Genomic DNA, 18,018 nt, shown 5'->3' with positions numbered 1-18,018 from the left:
ATACAAAAGTCATTCATTCAAACATCTTTTAACCTTTAAAATATATTAATTGGGCTTAAGTCCTACAGAAAAAGTTGCAAAGTCAAGAGCAGGAATAAATTCAATATTTGTCCTCCCACTTAAGTGTTGTGATTGACAACATCTGTTTGAAAAATTAGAGTCTTCATATTTAACAACTGCAAACTGTAATTATCAAGTGGTGGGAGAAAAAGTGTCTTCTAACTGGTTACATCTGCTCCAATACCATCTCGAAATTTCAACCAAACCCGGTGAACTCAAGCTTCTTATTTTTTTCATACCAGCTTCACCAATAGTCCATTTGCTGAGTGCTCGCTTCGGTCTCTAGTACTCATATGCTAAACATGCCATGTTTCATTAAGTGCTTCATCAGGAGACCTTACTGCTTGAGACCCACACCAAGCTTCCATTTTGGAAATGGAGTTCATGCGCTGGATTGGCTAAAGGGTTTTCTTCAGTGTAGATCTTATGGTGTATGGATGAAGAAAGAGATATCTGAGGATTGGCAAGCAAATAGTGGTGTTCCTCAGGGATCACCCCTTTTGCCTGTTTTACTTAGGGCCCTGTTTACTAAGCCGTGCTGTAGGCGCACTATCATTTTTAGCACCCCTGACTTTACCTATAGATATGGTTCGTAAATACTTTCTGGAAATATTAAAAATTCCAACTGAAGCTTTTCCTCCTATTAATAAACTTCAATATCTAACTGGGATTAAGAGATCAACCCAACAAGCTGCTCAGAATCCGTTTGGAAACCTGACGGACTTTTTGGAGAATTCATTAGACACTGTGACAGAGAGAACAACCCTTTTGGTTTCATTTGCGATGGAACTTGATAGAAATAATGTTTTCAAACTGTATTTTAAACATTTAAATGAAAAATTTATTGGGGAACAAGTTTGTATTTATCCGGATTTAAATAAAGAGACTCAATTGCGGAGACGAGAATTTATGAGGCTTAGGCCTAGAGTAGTGGCTTTAGGTGCTTTATTTGTGTTAAAATTTCCATGTCGCTGCATTGTATCTCTTGATTCAGTAACTTACATGTTTCTTGATCCCCTCAAAATGAAACTTTTCATTAGTTCTAGAGAGAATAGTGGAACTCAAACCTGAATGTTCAATAGGCTTATCGCTGATATCCGGCTGTGAGAATATTGCATGCTACCGCTCTTAGGACATTATTTGTTATATATATTCCTTAAAAAAAAAATTTTCCTTGTATCTTGCCTCGACTTTATATTGTGGTCTAAAAGAATGTGATTTATTTCCTCAAATTGTGAATTTACTTTATGATATTTGCTTTTTCTGACATTTTAGTTGTAATGACTGAATGTAAAATAAAAGTTAATAAAAAAATAAAATAAAATAAAGGGCACAAAGATGCGCTAAAAATAATTAAAATTTCTTCGCAGGGGGTATGTCTGAGGGACGGGAGAGAGGGCGTATCTGAGTTAATCAGCGCATCTGCATTACTGCACGTTAACTGATTAGCACAGGATTAGCATGTGTGCTCTTACCACCTACATATTAGGTGTCAGTAAGTGCTACTACTACTACTACTTATCATTTCTATACTGCTACTAGATGTACGCAGTGCTGTACACTGGACACACACTAATTTTTGTTAATGGCGGAAAAAAGAAAATCAGACATTCTCCGGCTGCTCTAAAAATGGTCTTAGCATGTGCTGATAAGGAAGGAGACTTTGAAAAGAAGATTGCATTGGTAGCAAAAAACATAGTAAAAAGTTTATTTATTTATTTTTGTTACATTTGTACCCCGTGCTTTCCCACTCATGGCAGGCTCAATGCGGCTTACATGGGGCAATGGAGGGTTAAGTGACTTGCCCAGAGTCACAAGGAGCTGCCTGTGCCTGAAGTGGGAATCGAACTCAGTTCCCCAGGACCAAAGTCCACCACCCTATTTAGGTATATTAGGCACAAGAGGATTGTGAAAAATTGCAAGAGGCACTGACGGGACTGGGAGAGTGGGCATCCAAATGGCAGATGATGTTTAATCTGAGCACGTGTAAAGTGATGCATGTGGGAAAGAGGAACCCAAACTATAGCTACATGATGCAAGATTCCGCATTAGGAGTCACTGACCAGAAAATGGATCTAGGTGTTATCTTTGATGATGCATGGAAACCCTCTACTTAGTGTGCAGCGATGGCTAAGAAAGCAAATGGAATGTTAGGAATTATTAGGAAAGGAATGGAAAACAAAAATGAGAATGTTATAATGTATCACTCCATGGTGTGACTGCATCTCAAATACTATGTGCAAGTCTGATCATTGTATCTCAAAAAAGGTATAGCAGAATTAGAAAAGGTACAGAGAAGGGTCACAAAAATGATAATGTGGATGAGACAACTACCCTATAAGGAAAGGCTAAAGTGGCTAGGGCTCTTCAGCTTGGAAAGAGATGGCTGAGGGGAGATATGATACAGGTCTACAAATTACTGATTGGAGTGGAATGGGTAGATGTGAATTGCTTGTTTACTTTTTCTAAAAATACAAGAACTGGGGGCACGCGATGAATCTACTTAGTAAATTTAAAATAAACTGGAGAAACTATTTCTTCACTCAACATGGAATTAAACTCTGGAATTTGTTGGCAGATAATGTGGTAAAAGCAGTTAGCTTAGCAGGGTTTAAAAACGTTTTGATAATTTTTTAAAAAGAAAAGTCCATAAGCCATTACTGAGGTGAACTTGGGAAAATCCACTGCTTATTTCTAGGATAAGCAGCATGAATCTGTTTTACTGTTTTGGGATTCTGCCAGGTACTTGTGACCTGGATTGGCCACTGTTGGAAACAGGATACTGTGCTGGATGGATCTTTGGTCTGTCCCAGTATGGCAATGCTTATGTTCTTAAAGACCCATGTAATGGTGCGCTAAGACCACTTTGTAGCGCAGCTTAGTAAAAAGTGCTTATTTGCAAGAGGGGCATACACAGGAGCAAAGCATGGGTGGTGCATAACCAGTGCTCCCACTTACACATGTAACTTACAGAATAATGTAAGTTATTCAGGTACCTACCACATGTAGGGCCCTGTTTACTAAGGTGCGATAGCGTTTGTAGCTCATGCTAAATATTAGCGCTTGCTAACGCTGGGTGTCTCTGGCATTAGCATGTGCTAATTGTTAGCATGCGCTAAAAATCCTAGAGTGCCTGCAGCATGGCTTAGTAAACAGGGCCCTTAGGTGTTTCCACTTATGTCAGCACCGAGTACCAGCACCTAAAAGTTAGATGTGTTGTTTCTGGGTTATTCTAGTATTCTATAATGGAATCTAGGTGCCTAGGTTCCATTATAGAATAGATTCCTATCATGCACCCCTGGAGCACCTAAATAGAAGTGCCTGCCTATAGAATTGCCATGTATGCCCCTAATGCTATAAAATTACGTGCAAAATTTCATGCTTAACCCATAAAGTTGCATGCAGATGTTAATAGAATAATGTCCGTTGCACATATAACTCAATAAATTAAGTAGCTTCTAATTGGCATTAATGACCAATTATTGGCACTAATTGGAACTAATTAGCAGCGATGTGCATAATTGCCCTTAGCTGGTATTCTAAAAATTTGCAAGTTCAAAATCCTGAGCATGCAGCTACAAGGGGGTGTGGATCTAGGAGGGCTATGGGTGGTCAAGGGGGTGTCAGGTTAGCATGTACGTACCTAACTGTCATTGAGGTGGCATAAGTGCTCGCACTTAGGCGTGTAAATGTAGGCTTATGCTGCTATTCTATAACTGAAATTGTGTAACGAATTGCCATGATAGAGTCCATGCATGGCATTCATCATTCTACCGCCTAACTTTAGGCAATCTATAGAAAATTATCCCCTCAGGACCAGATTCAATATATGCCCCCAGATTCTATATAGCGTGCCTAGAGATCCGCGCCAAAATCCAGGCATATTCTATAATAGCACATGTAACTTAATTGGCTTAACAAACTAATCAGCGTAGATAACAGCACTTAATCAATAATGAGCACTAATTGGTAATAATTAGAATTTACACGCACGACTCAAGCGTATTCTGTAATGAACTGCACCTAAATTCTAATGTGTGCAGTTCAAAAGGGGCATGGCTATGGATGGGGAAATGGGCGTTTCGTGGGTGTTCTAAAATTTACCATGCGTAGTTATTTTTACTGGTGTAAATGGAGGCGTGTAGTTTTAGGCGCTGGGATATCAAGTAAGCATATTCTATATACTGTGCCTAAATCTAGGCGCAGCTTATAGAATGCGCTTAGGCAGAAATGTTTACCGTGTGGATTTTTTAGGTGCCTTATATAGTAGAATGTGGCCCATGACTCCTAAAAAATTATCATTGAAAGAAATCTGCATAGCGCTATTCTATAAACATTGTCTAAAGTTAGACAATTTATAGAATAGGTGTAGCGTCTGCCCCGTGACTAAAATTTAGGAGCAACCATTTATTCCAGCTAACACCTAGTGTAAATTCTTGTGCCTAACTTAGATACAGATTAGGCATATTCTATAACAGTGTGCGTAATTTTTAGGAATGTCCACAACCCGCCCATGCCCAGCTTGTGGCCACGTCCCTTTTGAGATCCGCATATTAGAATTTATGTGCACTACCTTATGAAATACATTTAGAAAATTGCATGCTTAAATTCTATCTAGTGTCAATTAGTGCCGATAATGTTTTGTTAGTGGCTAATTGTCAGCGCTGATTGGCTTGTTAAACAATTAAATTGCGCCCACAAATTGGCCACATGGCCAATTTTTGCATGGAACTATAGTTGCCATATATAGCATCTAGAAATATATGTATTGCTCGGTGCTCACACGTATATTCAATGCTGATAACTGTACGTATGACTGGCTCATACATATTAACTGGCTTTTAAAAAATCGACTGACCGCTGGGTTTAAATATTGACCCAACAGTTGTCAACTCTCCACTCTCTGGAAGAGGGATTTCTCTTATTTACTTAAACAATTGCAGTTTATCTACCTGCCTCCTCTAATTTCCATTCACTAATTAATTTCAGTGAAACAGTTTCCTTTTCCTCCTCACACAATCAGTTGGATAGAGGTGAATTATAAAGCTGCTATCACCAACCCCTATCAGTCTCATTCAGGGGCCCTTTTACAAAGGTGTGTAAGGGTCTACATGGGTCCAGTGAGCGCCAAATCGGCATTACCGCCCAACTACTGCATGCCCTGAGTGGTAACTGTGAATTTGGCATGCACCAAAAATACACGGTAGAAAATAATTTTCTACTCCAGGGGCATTCCCAGCGGTGATCAGCAGTTGGCATGCACTGGATGGTTAACGCGTGGGTAACGTGTGAGCCCTTACTGCTAAGTCAATGTGTGGCGTCAAGGGTAAAGGCCATAAATTGATGCTCGCTGTTTTTCATTTTGCCGCACATCCATTTCCCGGCCCAAACCCCACCCCTTTTTCCAGATGCGCTGGAAAAATGGTCCAGCACATGTCCAGTACACGTGCCCACACTACTGCAGGCAACTTTTTGATGCACCTTTGTAAAAGGGCCATTATTCCAAAACAGATTACATAAATTTCAGCTAGACTACGCTAGAAATGACAACAATTTCAAAATTCACAGGCAGGAAAGGTTTAAATAAAATCCAATAAAATAACAAGTTTAAGATTCCAAGGAACTTATCAAACAAATATGTTTTTAAGAAATGACACAAAAGAATATAATCCCTAGTTTGTATATATGAGGGGCGCTTATTCTAGAAAGTAGCTGCGTGATACAGGAGGGAAGAAGAAATTTCACACAGGTTGGAGGTATCATATTTACAGCTTAAAGCACTGTGGAAAGTAACAAAGAAATGAAGGCATGTTTAGTGAAATTTATTTTCAAATAAGAGGAAGGAAGGAATACAGAAGGAAATCCATATGGTGATTATTGATTGGCCATCTGTTGAATCAGTCATTTCTGGCTGCCATATTGGATTGTGTGCTGCAGTGCAATGAAATGAGCCCCCAGGGAGCAGAAGCACTGGCCAGACATAGTGGGGAGATGGATTTAATTTTCAGGAGGTCAGAGTTCAGGAAGGAGATTACTGTCTGCCTTTCATGAATCATCAGAAGACAGTAAGTCTGTGTTATAGAAGGGGGAGTTCTAATATTTAGGTTTCCTGTTATTTTCTATTGATCTCTATGATTTTCATCCTCTGAAACTGCAGATATTCCAAGGAAATACTGACCCATCGGAAGTGGTTCTGAACAAGATTCATCAGCCATTGTTGACTCGCTTTGTCAGAATCCGCCCTCAGAGCTGGCACAGCGGCATTGCCTTAAGGCTCGAACTCTTTGGCTGTCAGATCACAGGTCAGTCACATCTCTACTTTGCCTTTTCCCAATAAAGTGTACACAGAAAATATTTTCCATTTGTTTTTGGATCAAGTTGAAATTTTTTGGCTGATTTAGGAACATTTTTTTCAATTTGAGAATTTAATGCATGTAAAATTTGATTAACCAGATGAGTATTTTTTAATGCACATAAGTTAACCTTAGATTTTATATGCATAAAGCTGATTTAGTGCATGGTTTTATGTGCATAATATTTTTCAAATGTGCATCCCTTTTCCCTACTCATATCTCATTTATGCCATTGATCAGTATTAAGGGCGGTACTATAATGAATCTCAGCCTACCACTCCATTACAGATAACCCACCTTTCTTGGATTTTCTGGGAGACTCTCCAGATGTCTGCTTTCCCTCCCTCCCCTATGATCCTCTTTCCAATTTTTCAGAGCTCAGAGAAAATGCTTTTCTCAGTTGAGCACAGTACAGTAAAGGAAGCAGACTGGGCCTGTTATGGTGCTGACAAACAGCTGGCAGTATGTACCACTGAGAATCTGAATAAATGCACACCTACACTTAACCAGTCTGCTGCTGCTGTTTAATCTGAAAAGTGTCCCAGTGAGGAGAGGGGAAGTAGCTGGATGGTCTGCTGTGGGGAATAATCAGGGCTAGCCCAAGGAATTCTGACACCTAAAGCAAACTTTCAGCCTTGTGCTCCTCCCCAACCCTTTTATTTTTTTCATACATTTCTGAGATAAAAAATGTTTAATGTAGTTAATAAATAGAAATAAAAGAAAACAAATTAAGATGATATCTTTTTTTTTGGACTACCTTAATACATTTTTTGATAGCTTTCGAAGGTAACCCTTCCTTCTTCTTCAGATCAGAAATTCAGACTGAATTTCTGATCTGAAGAAGAAGGGTTGTCTTCGAAAGCTCATCAAAAAATGTATTAAGGTAGTCCAAAAAAAAAGATATCATCTTAATTTGTTTTCTTTTATTTCTATTTATTAACCACATTAAACATTTTTGATCTCAGAAATGTATGAAAAAAATTAAAAAATGTCTAAAAGACAGGAAAACAGTGTGAAAATGAGCCAAAAATGAACCCAAAATTTGTTCCATGCATATCCCTGATGTGTGTCTGCCAGATAGTCAACACTATTTAACCAGCCAGAATGGCTGCTGAACAGGTAAATAGCCCTTAACTGGCTATCTGCCGATATTCAGCAGGAGATAACTGGCTATCCCCTGCTGAATATCCCCGGCTAGCGGCTAGCCAGTTATATTGTTTGATATAATTGGCTATCTGCTGATTTTTAAACCAGGTTTAGCAGCCATATTTGGACATGTCAAACAGTGGAATATCTTTGAATAGTTTGAGGATAACCGGCTTAAGGGCCCTTTTACTAAGGTGCGCCAAAAAATGGCCTGTGCTGGTATAGGCGTGTTATTGGATACGGGCAGGTCCATTTTTCAGCACGCCTGCAAATAAGGCCCTTTTTTTGCCGAAAATGGACATGTGGCAAAATAAAAATCAGTGCACGTCCATTTTGGGCCTGAGACCTTACCATCACCCGTTAACAAAGTGGTAAGGTCTCACGTGTTAACCAAGTGGTAATCGTAAGTGCATGTACACTGCTGATTACCACCCGGTTAGCTCCACATGGTAGAAAACAGAAATTATTTTCTGCTGCGCATTTTGGATGCACGTCAAAATTAGAATTAACGCCCAGGGCACGTGGTAGCCAGGCAGTAGTTCTAAATTGACGCATGTTGTATCCGCGTAGGTGCCTATGCATTTTAGTAAAAGGTCCCCTAAGTCTGAATATTGACTTAGCTGGTTATCTTCAAACCGGCCAAAAATAAACTTAGATATTCAGTGCCAGTCACCGGAAACAGCCCGACATTGAATATCGGGCCTTAGCGCTGACCACAGGAGTTAGCCAGTGTAACTGCCTCGGTCTGAATATCGGCCCCAGTGTGTATAGTCATAGACACATCCATGGTGGGCAGTTTTCAAATTTCAAGTTTTTCTACATAGAACCCTGTTTTATTCATGGCTTTGAACATTTCTCGCTCCATAGGAATCTGCTTGAATTAAACGTATCCATACTTTCCTGCTCCTTCGTGCTGCCACCAGCTGCAAAGCATGCTAACCATGTAGCTTCAAGAGTAATCAATTCTGCCCTCTAATCATTGCTGATAGTCCTTGCCCTGAACTGAGGGCAATCAGCAACGCAGGTCATTTCACCTGTCCCTGGGCTCCCTCCTCTCAGCCTTACTCTGCATAGTGCAAGAGCATTCACCAATGATTTGACAATTCTGACATTTTCACTGTGTTGGTTAATATTAACTTTTTGGAGCTGATGTCTTTGACACACTGGTTTAAAAAAATTTTGTAATTCGTTTTGATTTCCAAACAAGCTTGTTTTATATGGGATCAAGTAAATTTAATAAACAATAATATACCAAACTGGCTAAATCAGAATACATAAGTGTTACCATACTGGGACAGACCGAAGGTCCATCAAGCCCAGCATCCTGTTTCCAACAGTGGCCAATCCAGGTCACAAATACCTGGCAAGATTCCAAAACAGTGCAATACATTTTATGCTGCTTGTCCAAGAAATAAGCAGTGGATTTTCCCAAGTCCATTTTAATAATGGCTTATGGACTTTGCTTTTAGGAAGCTATCCAAACCTTTTTTAGACCACGCTAAGCTAACTGATATTACCACATTCTATGGCAACGAATTCCAGAGTTTAATTACACTGAGTGAGGAACTATTTTCTCTGATTCGTTTTAAATGTACTACTTTGTAGCTTCATTGCATGCTTCCTAGTCCTAGTATTTTTGAAAAGAGTTGTCTTTAAAACAGATGCTGTTTCCCAAATCACAGCTTTTCTTTCTTTCTTTCTTTCTTTCTTTCTTTCTTTCTTTCTTTCTTTCTTTCTTTCTTTCTTTCTTTCTTTCTTTCTTCTTTCATGTGTGTGTGCATTTATTTATTTATTTATTTACTTTTACTTGCTGTACAGGGTGCTGCTCAGTGGTTTACAAGTAATAACAAATTATAAGAAAAGGAAGGAAGTTACAATACATCATAAAGAAAAAGAGAAGTAAAAAGGGGGGAGAGAGGGGGACATGCAGGGGGATAAGTGACAACAATTATCATTTAACAATAGCATATTTTAGCAAAACAGGTGGCTACCCTCTACCCCCCTGTGCATTCCAAAAGAATATAAAAACAAAACTATGAAGTTGAGTCAATAGCAACAGTACTAAGACACTCCATGTAGTGTTTTATGCAATATCTTGACACTGGGGTTTTACCTCTGTTTGTTTTCTCTCATTCTCTGTACAGATTCTCCCTGCTCAAATATGCTGGGGATGCTTTCGGGTTTGATCACCGATTCCCAGATCTCAGCTTCCTCCACCAGAGAGTACCACTGGACTCCTGGTGTGGCACGCTTGGTCAGTAGCCGCTCAGGCTGGTTCCCACGCATTCCACAAGCTCAGCCCGGTGAAGAGTGGTTGCAGGTGGACCTAGGTGCTCCGAAGTCAGTGAAAGGAGTAATCATTCAGGGAGCTCGGGGAGGGGACAGTCTTACTGCTGTGGAGAACCGAGCCTTTGTGCGGAAATTTAAAGTGGCCTACAGCATGAATGGAAATGACTGGATCTACATTCAAGACTCAAGAACAGAACAGCCTAAGGTAGGATGCTAAAACCTTTCTATTGATTCTATTTAACCAGTCCATCATATAATTCATTCTCATTTTTATGATGTTTGGATTTGGTCGATGTGTAACTCTCCCTTATTCACATCTTCCTGAATGAGGTTGCCAACTCAGTTGACTAGAACCTCATAGTTGTGTGCTTTTCTTCCTGCTTGTCTTTAGCAATGCTGATTCTACTAGACTCAGCAAAAGTTTCAGGCAAGAGGGTAGCATGAGAGGGAAAGTATGCTGTCTAGAACTATAGCCAGCGGAAGACAAAATAGGCTGAGTGGTTCAAGGCTGTGACAGTGGCAAGTTTTGAGATGAACTGGAAGTGTAGTAGACGTCTCCCAAGTAGCTGAGGCCTGGCACAATGCCAGTCATTCTAGGAATCTGCTCCATCATCTCTCCAACTCCCCTTTGAAACTCTGCTCAAAGTTACATTGGCACAGGCAGCGTGATAATGTGGGAACAGAAAGATATTGTGTGCTTCTGCTCCTTGGGGATGTTCCTCCCTTTTCCTCCTATATTCCTATTTAGAAAAGAAGCATGTGTGTCGGCCTAGTGGATCAGATGTTAAGTGCTGTATTTTTTCCATATGAAAGTTAGGTTTAATTCTCCAGAAAGGACTTCTGTTCCCTGGATCAACCAAGGATGAGGAGTTGCAAAGATGGGAGGGAGTGAAAAAGGAAAGAAATGGAAGAGGAGAGAAAGAGAGAATCCCAAAAGGCAGGAAGGAGAAGTGAGGAGGACAAACATGATTGAGAGTGTGAGGCAAAGAGAGGTAAAATAGGAGAGAACATTACAGGTGGGGGGAGGAGGAGGAAAGAACCGGGAGGAAGGGAGATAAATGAACATAGGAGTGATGAGGAGAGAGGCAAGAAAGAAAAAAAAGAGGGTAAGACCCTGAGAGGAGGGAGCTAGTAGAAGAAAAGATACCTGAGAGGCTAGATATCTTTGTGATAGAGGCAACATGCATATATAAGTTGGTTTTAATAAGGGATGAGGAAATGAACAAGAAATGGAGCAAGTGAAAGAGGCCACAGGAGTCTGAAAGGTAGGAGAAAAAGAGGAAGAAGACATAGAGTGGAAGAGTAGCCTAGTGGTTAGGGTGGTGGACTTTGGTCCTGGGGAACTGAGGAACTGAGTTCAATTCCCACTTCAGGCACAGGCAGCTCCTTGTGACTCTGAGCAAGTCACTTAACCCTCCATTGCCCCAGGTACAAATAAGTACCTGTATACAATATGTAAGCCGCATTGAGCCTGCCATGAGTGGGAAAGCGCGGGGTACAAAAAAAAAAAGAAAGAAAAGAGGGAGGGGAAAAGAAAAGGAACCTGCAAGGAATAAAGGAGAGAATCAATGAGGAAAGGAGGAGGTGAGTAAGAAGAAGGAGAACTTGGGAGGAGGCAATGAGAAAGAAGAACAGAAGAGCTTGAATGAAGTGTGGAAATCGAAAGGTAGGGGATAAGGAAAGACCTAAAGGAGTTGATGAGGAGGACAGAATCTAGAGAAGGGGTGGGAGAATGGGGGGGGGGGGCTTAATGGTACAGAAGAATCCTCTGAGGTCAAGCCTTAGACTACTTTCTCCCTTTTCCCCCCTAGAAATTGGCGTCTCTATTCTTAATCTGCTGAATCACTAACAAATAATAACACTGAAGGTTAATGACATGGGTAGGAGGTGAATCATCCTTACAGTGAAAATGGATGTGTTTGAGAAACATGCCGTTCCACAGCCAAGTGGAACCCTATTTCCTGCTACCTCTTGTCCTTTGCTATTGCAGGGTTTCTGTTCTTGAAGTTTATGGGACTAGCAGCTAGGGGATTTAGGTTAGGTTTACTGAGAAGCTGCTATCAACTGAGGCAGTCAAGCCTAGAGAGAATGATGCAATGTCATTATCTTGGAACTAAGCTGGTGAGAAGAGAATTAGCTGAGTGGAGAGAAATGTCTATGTAGAAACATAATAGTAGAAAAAGAATGTACTGGATTCTGATTCTATGATGAAGTAAATTTTTCCCCCTTGTATTATGTAATCTTTATTTTATTTTTTTTCAGGTTAATAATTTGTCCAGTTCAGAGTTTGGTATTCTAGCAGTTATGTGTTGTATTTCATTTTGTAGGGAGGAAAAGTCCATTTTCTCTTCTCCTGTTAGTAGTATTGGAAACACTGGTCCCAACATTCAAAAAATACTAGAGGTCCAATGTTCAAAATGGTTTAACTGGGTAGGAGAGTTTCATGCCTGGTTAAATCACATTGAGCAGACAGAGAGGGTATGCTGCAACACTTAACAGGGCAGCGCCACTGAAGATCTCTTCTGAACACCATGAAGTTGTGTGGACATTGTCTATATTCAGTGCCAGTGCCTTCTTATCTAATTATTTAAGTAGGACCACATAAACAGCAGTCCTAACTTTGCCTGGTCAGCTGTCCTGGTAGAACTGAATATTGGCTCTACCTGCATAACTTCCTGGCATCACCACTGACCTGAATATTAAATGTTAATTATTATATAGGATTATTGTACAAAACTTGAACTGGATATGAGCCTCTGCTGGCAGCCAATGCAGCTTTATCAACAAAGGAGAGACCCTCTCGCTTATGTGAGCAGAAAATATCAGCCAAGCTGCCGTATTCTGTATTGTCTGTAGTTTGTTTTAGTAAAAGCTTTGTGCAAACTAAAGAAATTGTATTGCAGTAATCTAGTTGACCCAATATCAGACTCTGCAGTACCAATCTGAAGGCTAAAGGATCTGAGACTCCTCTGATTCCCCTTAATTTCTTCAATATTAGAAATGATTACCTCTTTTTTTTCAGCACACAAATTTATGTGCCATTTACTGAATCTTGTCCCTAGTGTATAGAATTGCCCTGCTATAGCGTAAACTCTCCTGGAACAGAGAAATGCCTACTATACTTGAATGTAACTCAGCTTGAGATGCTATTCCAAATTTCCCGTTGTCTGCCTTTTGATATATACATAGTGAGCATAACATAGCTTCCATCTTTTTCAGTTGTTCGAGGGGAACATTCACTATGATACTCCCGAAGTCCGGCGATTTGACCCTGTGCCTGCACAGTATGTCCGGGTGTATCCAGAGAGATGGTCTCCAGCAGGGATCGGGATGCGACTGGAAATACTAGGCTGTGATTTGATGGGTAAGAGAGAATCCTGTTTGGTTTTTTTCATTCTATAAGTGAGATTAGTGCAGTTGTAAGTCATGGAAAAATGATTGTGGTTGCCATGTTAGTCTACTGGAAGATGTAGAAATGAGGCTCAACATGCAAAGTGTATATGATACCTCTATACTGGACTAACTGAATACATCTGTAATTATAATGTTCAGGAGTACATAAGTGTGGCTAAAACTATGTATTCATCAGTAAGGGCCCTGCTTACTAAGCCGCGCTAGAGGTGTGTTAGCATTTTTAGCACGCACTAAGCTTTAGCGTGTGCTAACCGGGACCCGACACAGTCCTTGTTTCGGCATACTGAAAATGCCTGCCTCAGGGGTCACAATAGTGTTCAACAAAGAATACTGAACAAACAAAGCATAGGCATTCTCAGAAGAAATACTGAACACACAGCATTACCCGAAGGAATCTGCTCATTATATTGTGACCCTGAGGCAGGCGTTTTCAGTACGCCGAAACATGGACCATGTCGGGTCCCTCTGTCCATGCAGCAAATAAAATGCCTTTTAAGCATTATCTCCTGTGTTGGATTGTCCCTTGGCCAGCCTCTTTATGATTGTACTGTCTACATAGAGGTTTTTCCTGCTTGCTATGCCTGCTAGCCTTGTAGATGCCCATAATATTCCTATGGGTGTCTACATGGTTAGCGAATACTAAATTTTACCACATGCTATAAATGCTAGTGCACCTTAGTAAACAGGGCCCTAAGGAGGTCCTTTACTAGATTAGCTTGAGTTATCTGCAGCAGGGCCCATAGGAATAAAATGGGCCCTGCTGCATATAACTTGAGCTAATCTTTAGTAAAAGACCCCCTAATAATCATTTCAAATTTCCTTACGACATGAACAGAACTATTGGAAATTTAGGAAATAGCGTAAGACATTTCTTTTTGGTTGCCCATAATCCGATCTGTCCTGTCTCTATTTTGCTTTTATGATTTTGGTGAATTGCATTTTTAGTTTAAACTTTGTATTTTTGCATGTTTTTAATTGTTGTCATATTGTTTACTGTAAACATTATTGTACTCCACATTGAACCCACCTTGGGTCTATAGCGGTCTATAAGTATTGCATTCATATTGATGTATGTATTAGGATTTGTTTACCACCTTTTTGAAGCAATTCACTCAAGGGGGTGTACAGTAAGACTAAATCAAACATGAGCAATAGACAATCACAGAAATAAAAAATTTCAAATAACAATACAAAGTATGGCATAGTATACTACTTACAATGTCAGAACAATATGTAATAGAACGTTTTAATTAACAGTGTAGGGTATAAGCAAAGATGGAATATATAGATAGGTAAGAGAGTTAGAGGGGTTAGAAAGTAAGGTGACATTTAAAGAAAGGTGCACATGAGGTCAGAGAGCTGATTAAATTTTATCCCAGCTAGGGTAGGAGTGGATAAACATATGGACAATATGCTTGCAGTTGGTTCATCACCTGTTCCTTCCCCTTACTACTACTTAGTCTCGTCCTCCATTCTAGTTATTTCCTCCCCCCCCCCCCCCCCCCCCCCAAATTTGTTGGTTTCCCTTAGACCTTTGTCTCTTTGTTTGACTGCTTGGTTTCTTTCCTATCGTCCTATTGAGTCATTGTAGTTCCTTTCTTCTTTTTATGTCTATATTTTTAGATTTGTAAATTTTAGTGTGTGCGTTAGTGTTTTTAGCACACACTAAAATTTAGCATACGATAATGCTAGAGACACCCATAGGAATATATGGGTGTCTCTAGCATTAGCGCATGCTAAATTTTAACGCATGCTGTAGTAAACAAGACCCTAAATGAAATAAACTTGAAAACAGTAAATTGAAACCTAATAATAGAACTACCGTGAAACACTATAAAAAATATACACATTTAACAGCACTGGAATTCAAATACCAGCAATATAATACAATGTTTACATAATATTAATGATAGACCTAATATTAATGCATTAGAACATTCAACTAACATAGACATGATGCTAAAGAATGCAGCCATGATCCTGGGATTAATGTCCTTATGCCCGAGAAAAGTGCTCTGGGACCTGGAATGTCCACAGAGCTTAAGTGCTAGAGAGAGAGAGAGAGAAATTCAGAGTTCAGTGTGATTAACTCTATTTCATTTGTGCTTTCTCACAGTTGGAAATTTATACTCCCCACAAATGGCCCTAAAGCCTGAGGAGACACACATAGCATGAACTTGCCCTGGAAAGAAACTAGCATCAAAAATGTACTTGCACATTGCAAAAGTTTAAAATGCAAGATAATTGCAGGGAAGCCACAAAAGTGCAAAATATTAGTCATTGAAAGACTTCCTAGTGCTGGCATTCTCCTTGAAGAGATACTTCAGCTTTATTACTGTGAAAAGGTTGGAGAGGTTGAAGGTGTTCTCTGCTGGTGTCTAGTGTTAAAATATAGCATTAGAACATCACTTTTAAATTGCAGGTTATTTTCTCTGTGTCTGAGGATTTAGCATGCCAAGAGATATTGTGGTCCATTGCTGATGTTGTTCCACATTCCTATAGGACTCATGACGAGCTGGACTTGTTGCAGTTCCTCTAGTAAGCCGAACAGTTGGGTGTTTGACACCTGAAACTACAGAGAAATCACTTTGTGAGTCAGTGAGCTCGAAATGCCTGTACCTGAAGTTCAAAAAACATAAGACATCTTGGGATTGACTGTTCTTAGGCCAAGAGTTACTCCTGGCCATTGTCTGAAATCTGGGATCTAAATCTGCAGTCCAGATGTCAGCAATAAAGGAGTTAGGTTTTCTTTAGAAACCACATCTGTAAAAGGCATTTCTAGTTTCAGGAAGTTTAGAATTGAAGTAGCTTACCTACCAAATCACTGGGGCTTTCCTAACCTCTTCTAGCATGTGAATTGGGCCTCCGACATTTTTTTTTTCTGTCATTAAACAGAACTCTAAAACCCAGACTAAAGACTTACTAATAAATCGATCTGAATGTAATCCTTAATCTCCTAAAGTGCCTCACATAGGATTTACTTGTCTTGATCTTTGCATTCCTTAAATGACCCTCCCACATGGTTGCATTTTGTACACAAATGTGTGTGTTATATCTTACTTCTGTATGGAACTGCACACTTCTAGGGTAAGAAAACTTTGCAAGCTTCTCTAGATGCTCTAGTAAATAGGAAGCAATCTAAATGTCATTGTTATACAGACACCCATTCTTTTTAATACAGTACTGTAAATATAGAAAAGCATGAATTTCTAGCTTAAACACGTCTCCTTTATTCTCATGGAATGGTCACTGCCCGGGTTATACTTCAGTTCTCTTTAAGGGCCTCATTTATTAATGTGCATGAGTTATCCAGTTGTCACATGTTAAATAACGCAAACCTTATTATTTTCAACTTGGGCCTATTTACTAACTATAGGGTCTTCTACTAATGTGTGGCAAGTCTTTGCACTTATCACATCTTAACTGCAAAACTAACAATTAGGTAATTTGCAGTTGCCCATTCCCCTGATGTTCCCCCTCCTGATCCTCCCTCAAAGAACCCCTAGAGCAATCCCCCTTGAAAGCAATCCCCCCCCCCCCCCATATGCTACTCCACTCTCCAACCCCCTGAGACTTATTCAGGGGTCTCCCTGGTAGTCAGGGCCACTGAGAGACTGAGCCAGGCCTGGGGCAGGGCCGCTGCCGCCCCCCCCCCCAATCGTTGTCCACTCCCCCCCATCACTGCCTCTGCCCCCCCCCCCCCATCGCTGTCACAACAGCTGTCCCCAACTTGGCTGGTGGGGATCCCAAGACCCTGCCAGCAGAAGATGTCTTCCTCCAGCGCTGACTGTTTACTCTGCCTATTGCCTGCCCCTGTGGCTGCTTTTTCTCTCAGGGCATGCTCGGTTTCAAAACCGAGCATGCATGCCTGAGATGAAAAGCAGCTGCTCAGCAAGCAATGGGCAGAACAGTAGTGCTGGAGGAATGCTCCTCCGGGTCCTCCCCAGACTCCAAGGGGTGCCGGAGTTTTCTCTCTCCTGCTCCTGTCAGGACGCGATCACTCGGTCCCGTCAGGATCAGGAGAGAGAGAGAGACCCCAGCACAGGCCCTGGGAATTCCCCCCCCCCCCCCCCCACCACACTCTTTTGACACTAACCCTGCTAGTAGTCAAATGATCTGAGGTGGGAGCAGTCCCCTTCTGACACATCCCTCTGTTGTCCTGGGTGCAAAATGGTACCTGATGACCCCTAATGGCAGTACACCTGGTGGTACTATATGGAAGGATGATCCCTAGTGGTTATATCTTGAGACTACAGCTAGAAGTCTTCGGCATCAAAACCAGAGATATGATACAATTGGCATCATTTTGAACCCAAGGAAATGCTGGAACAAGAGGGGAGGCCTGCTCTCATCCATGGGCATGACTTTTCCCTCTGGATTTCATAGTCACTCGCTGCTGCCTGCTACTACTGCTATTCCACTCCACTCGAGCATTCTGTTGGGTAGTGCAAAAAATTACTTTGCCTCCTCCACCCTCCCCCCTACTTGGATAAATTTCTCCCTACACTACTGCTCTCACCTCAGGCCACTAGACTATCAGAAAGACCTCCAGGTGTGTCCCAGGGTGTAGCAGGCTAGTTGCCACCCAGACCGTTCCCACACACCAATTCCCACCTGGACAGTTCCCTCCTAGGAATTTTCCGAAAGGTGGACAGTTCCCTCCTAGGACTGTTCCCCCTGGCTATTTCTTACTGGCTTGTAGTTTTCATTGTTTTTTCTTGTGTTGGTGTTCTGTTGGGGTATTTTTTCTTGTGCA

General features: G+C 40.8%; 1 protein-coding gene across 1 annotated transcript in view; it reads left to right on the top strand.

The window, feature by feature from the left end:
* NRP2 (neuropilin 2) overlaps positions 1–18,018 on the top strand; it is a 343,921-nt gene that overhangs the window by 169,178 nt on the left and 156,725 nt on the right. Inside the window, 3 exon segments of the mRNA XM_030210069.1 lie at positions 6,218–6,362; positions 9,704–10,053; positions 13,068–13,212. Of these exon segments, the coding sequence (XP_030065929.1) occupies positions 6,218–6,362; positions 9,704–10,053; positions 13,068–13,212 (640 nt within the window).

This window comes from Microcaecilia unicolor, chromosome 7, assembly GCF_901765095.1.
Source record: "Microcaecilia unicolor chromosome 7, aMicUni1.1, whole genome shotgun sequence".
NCBI classification, from domain to species: Eukaryota; Metazoa; Chordata; class Amphibia; order Gymnophiona; family Siphonopidae; genus Microcaecilia; species Microcaecilia unicolor.
The sequence above is the reverse complement of the archived record's forward strand: the minus strand, read 5'-3'. Positions and strand labels throughout refer to the sequence as shown.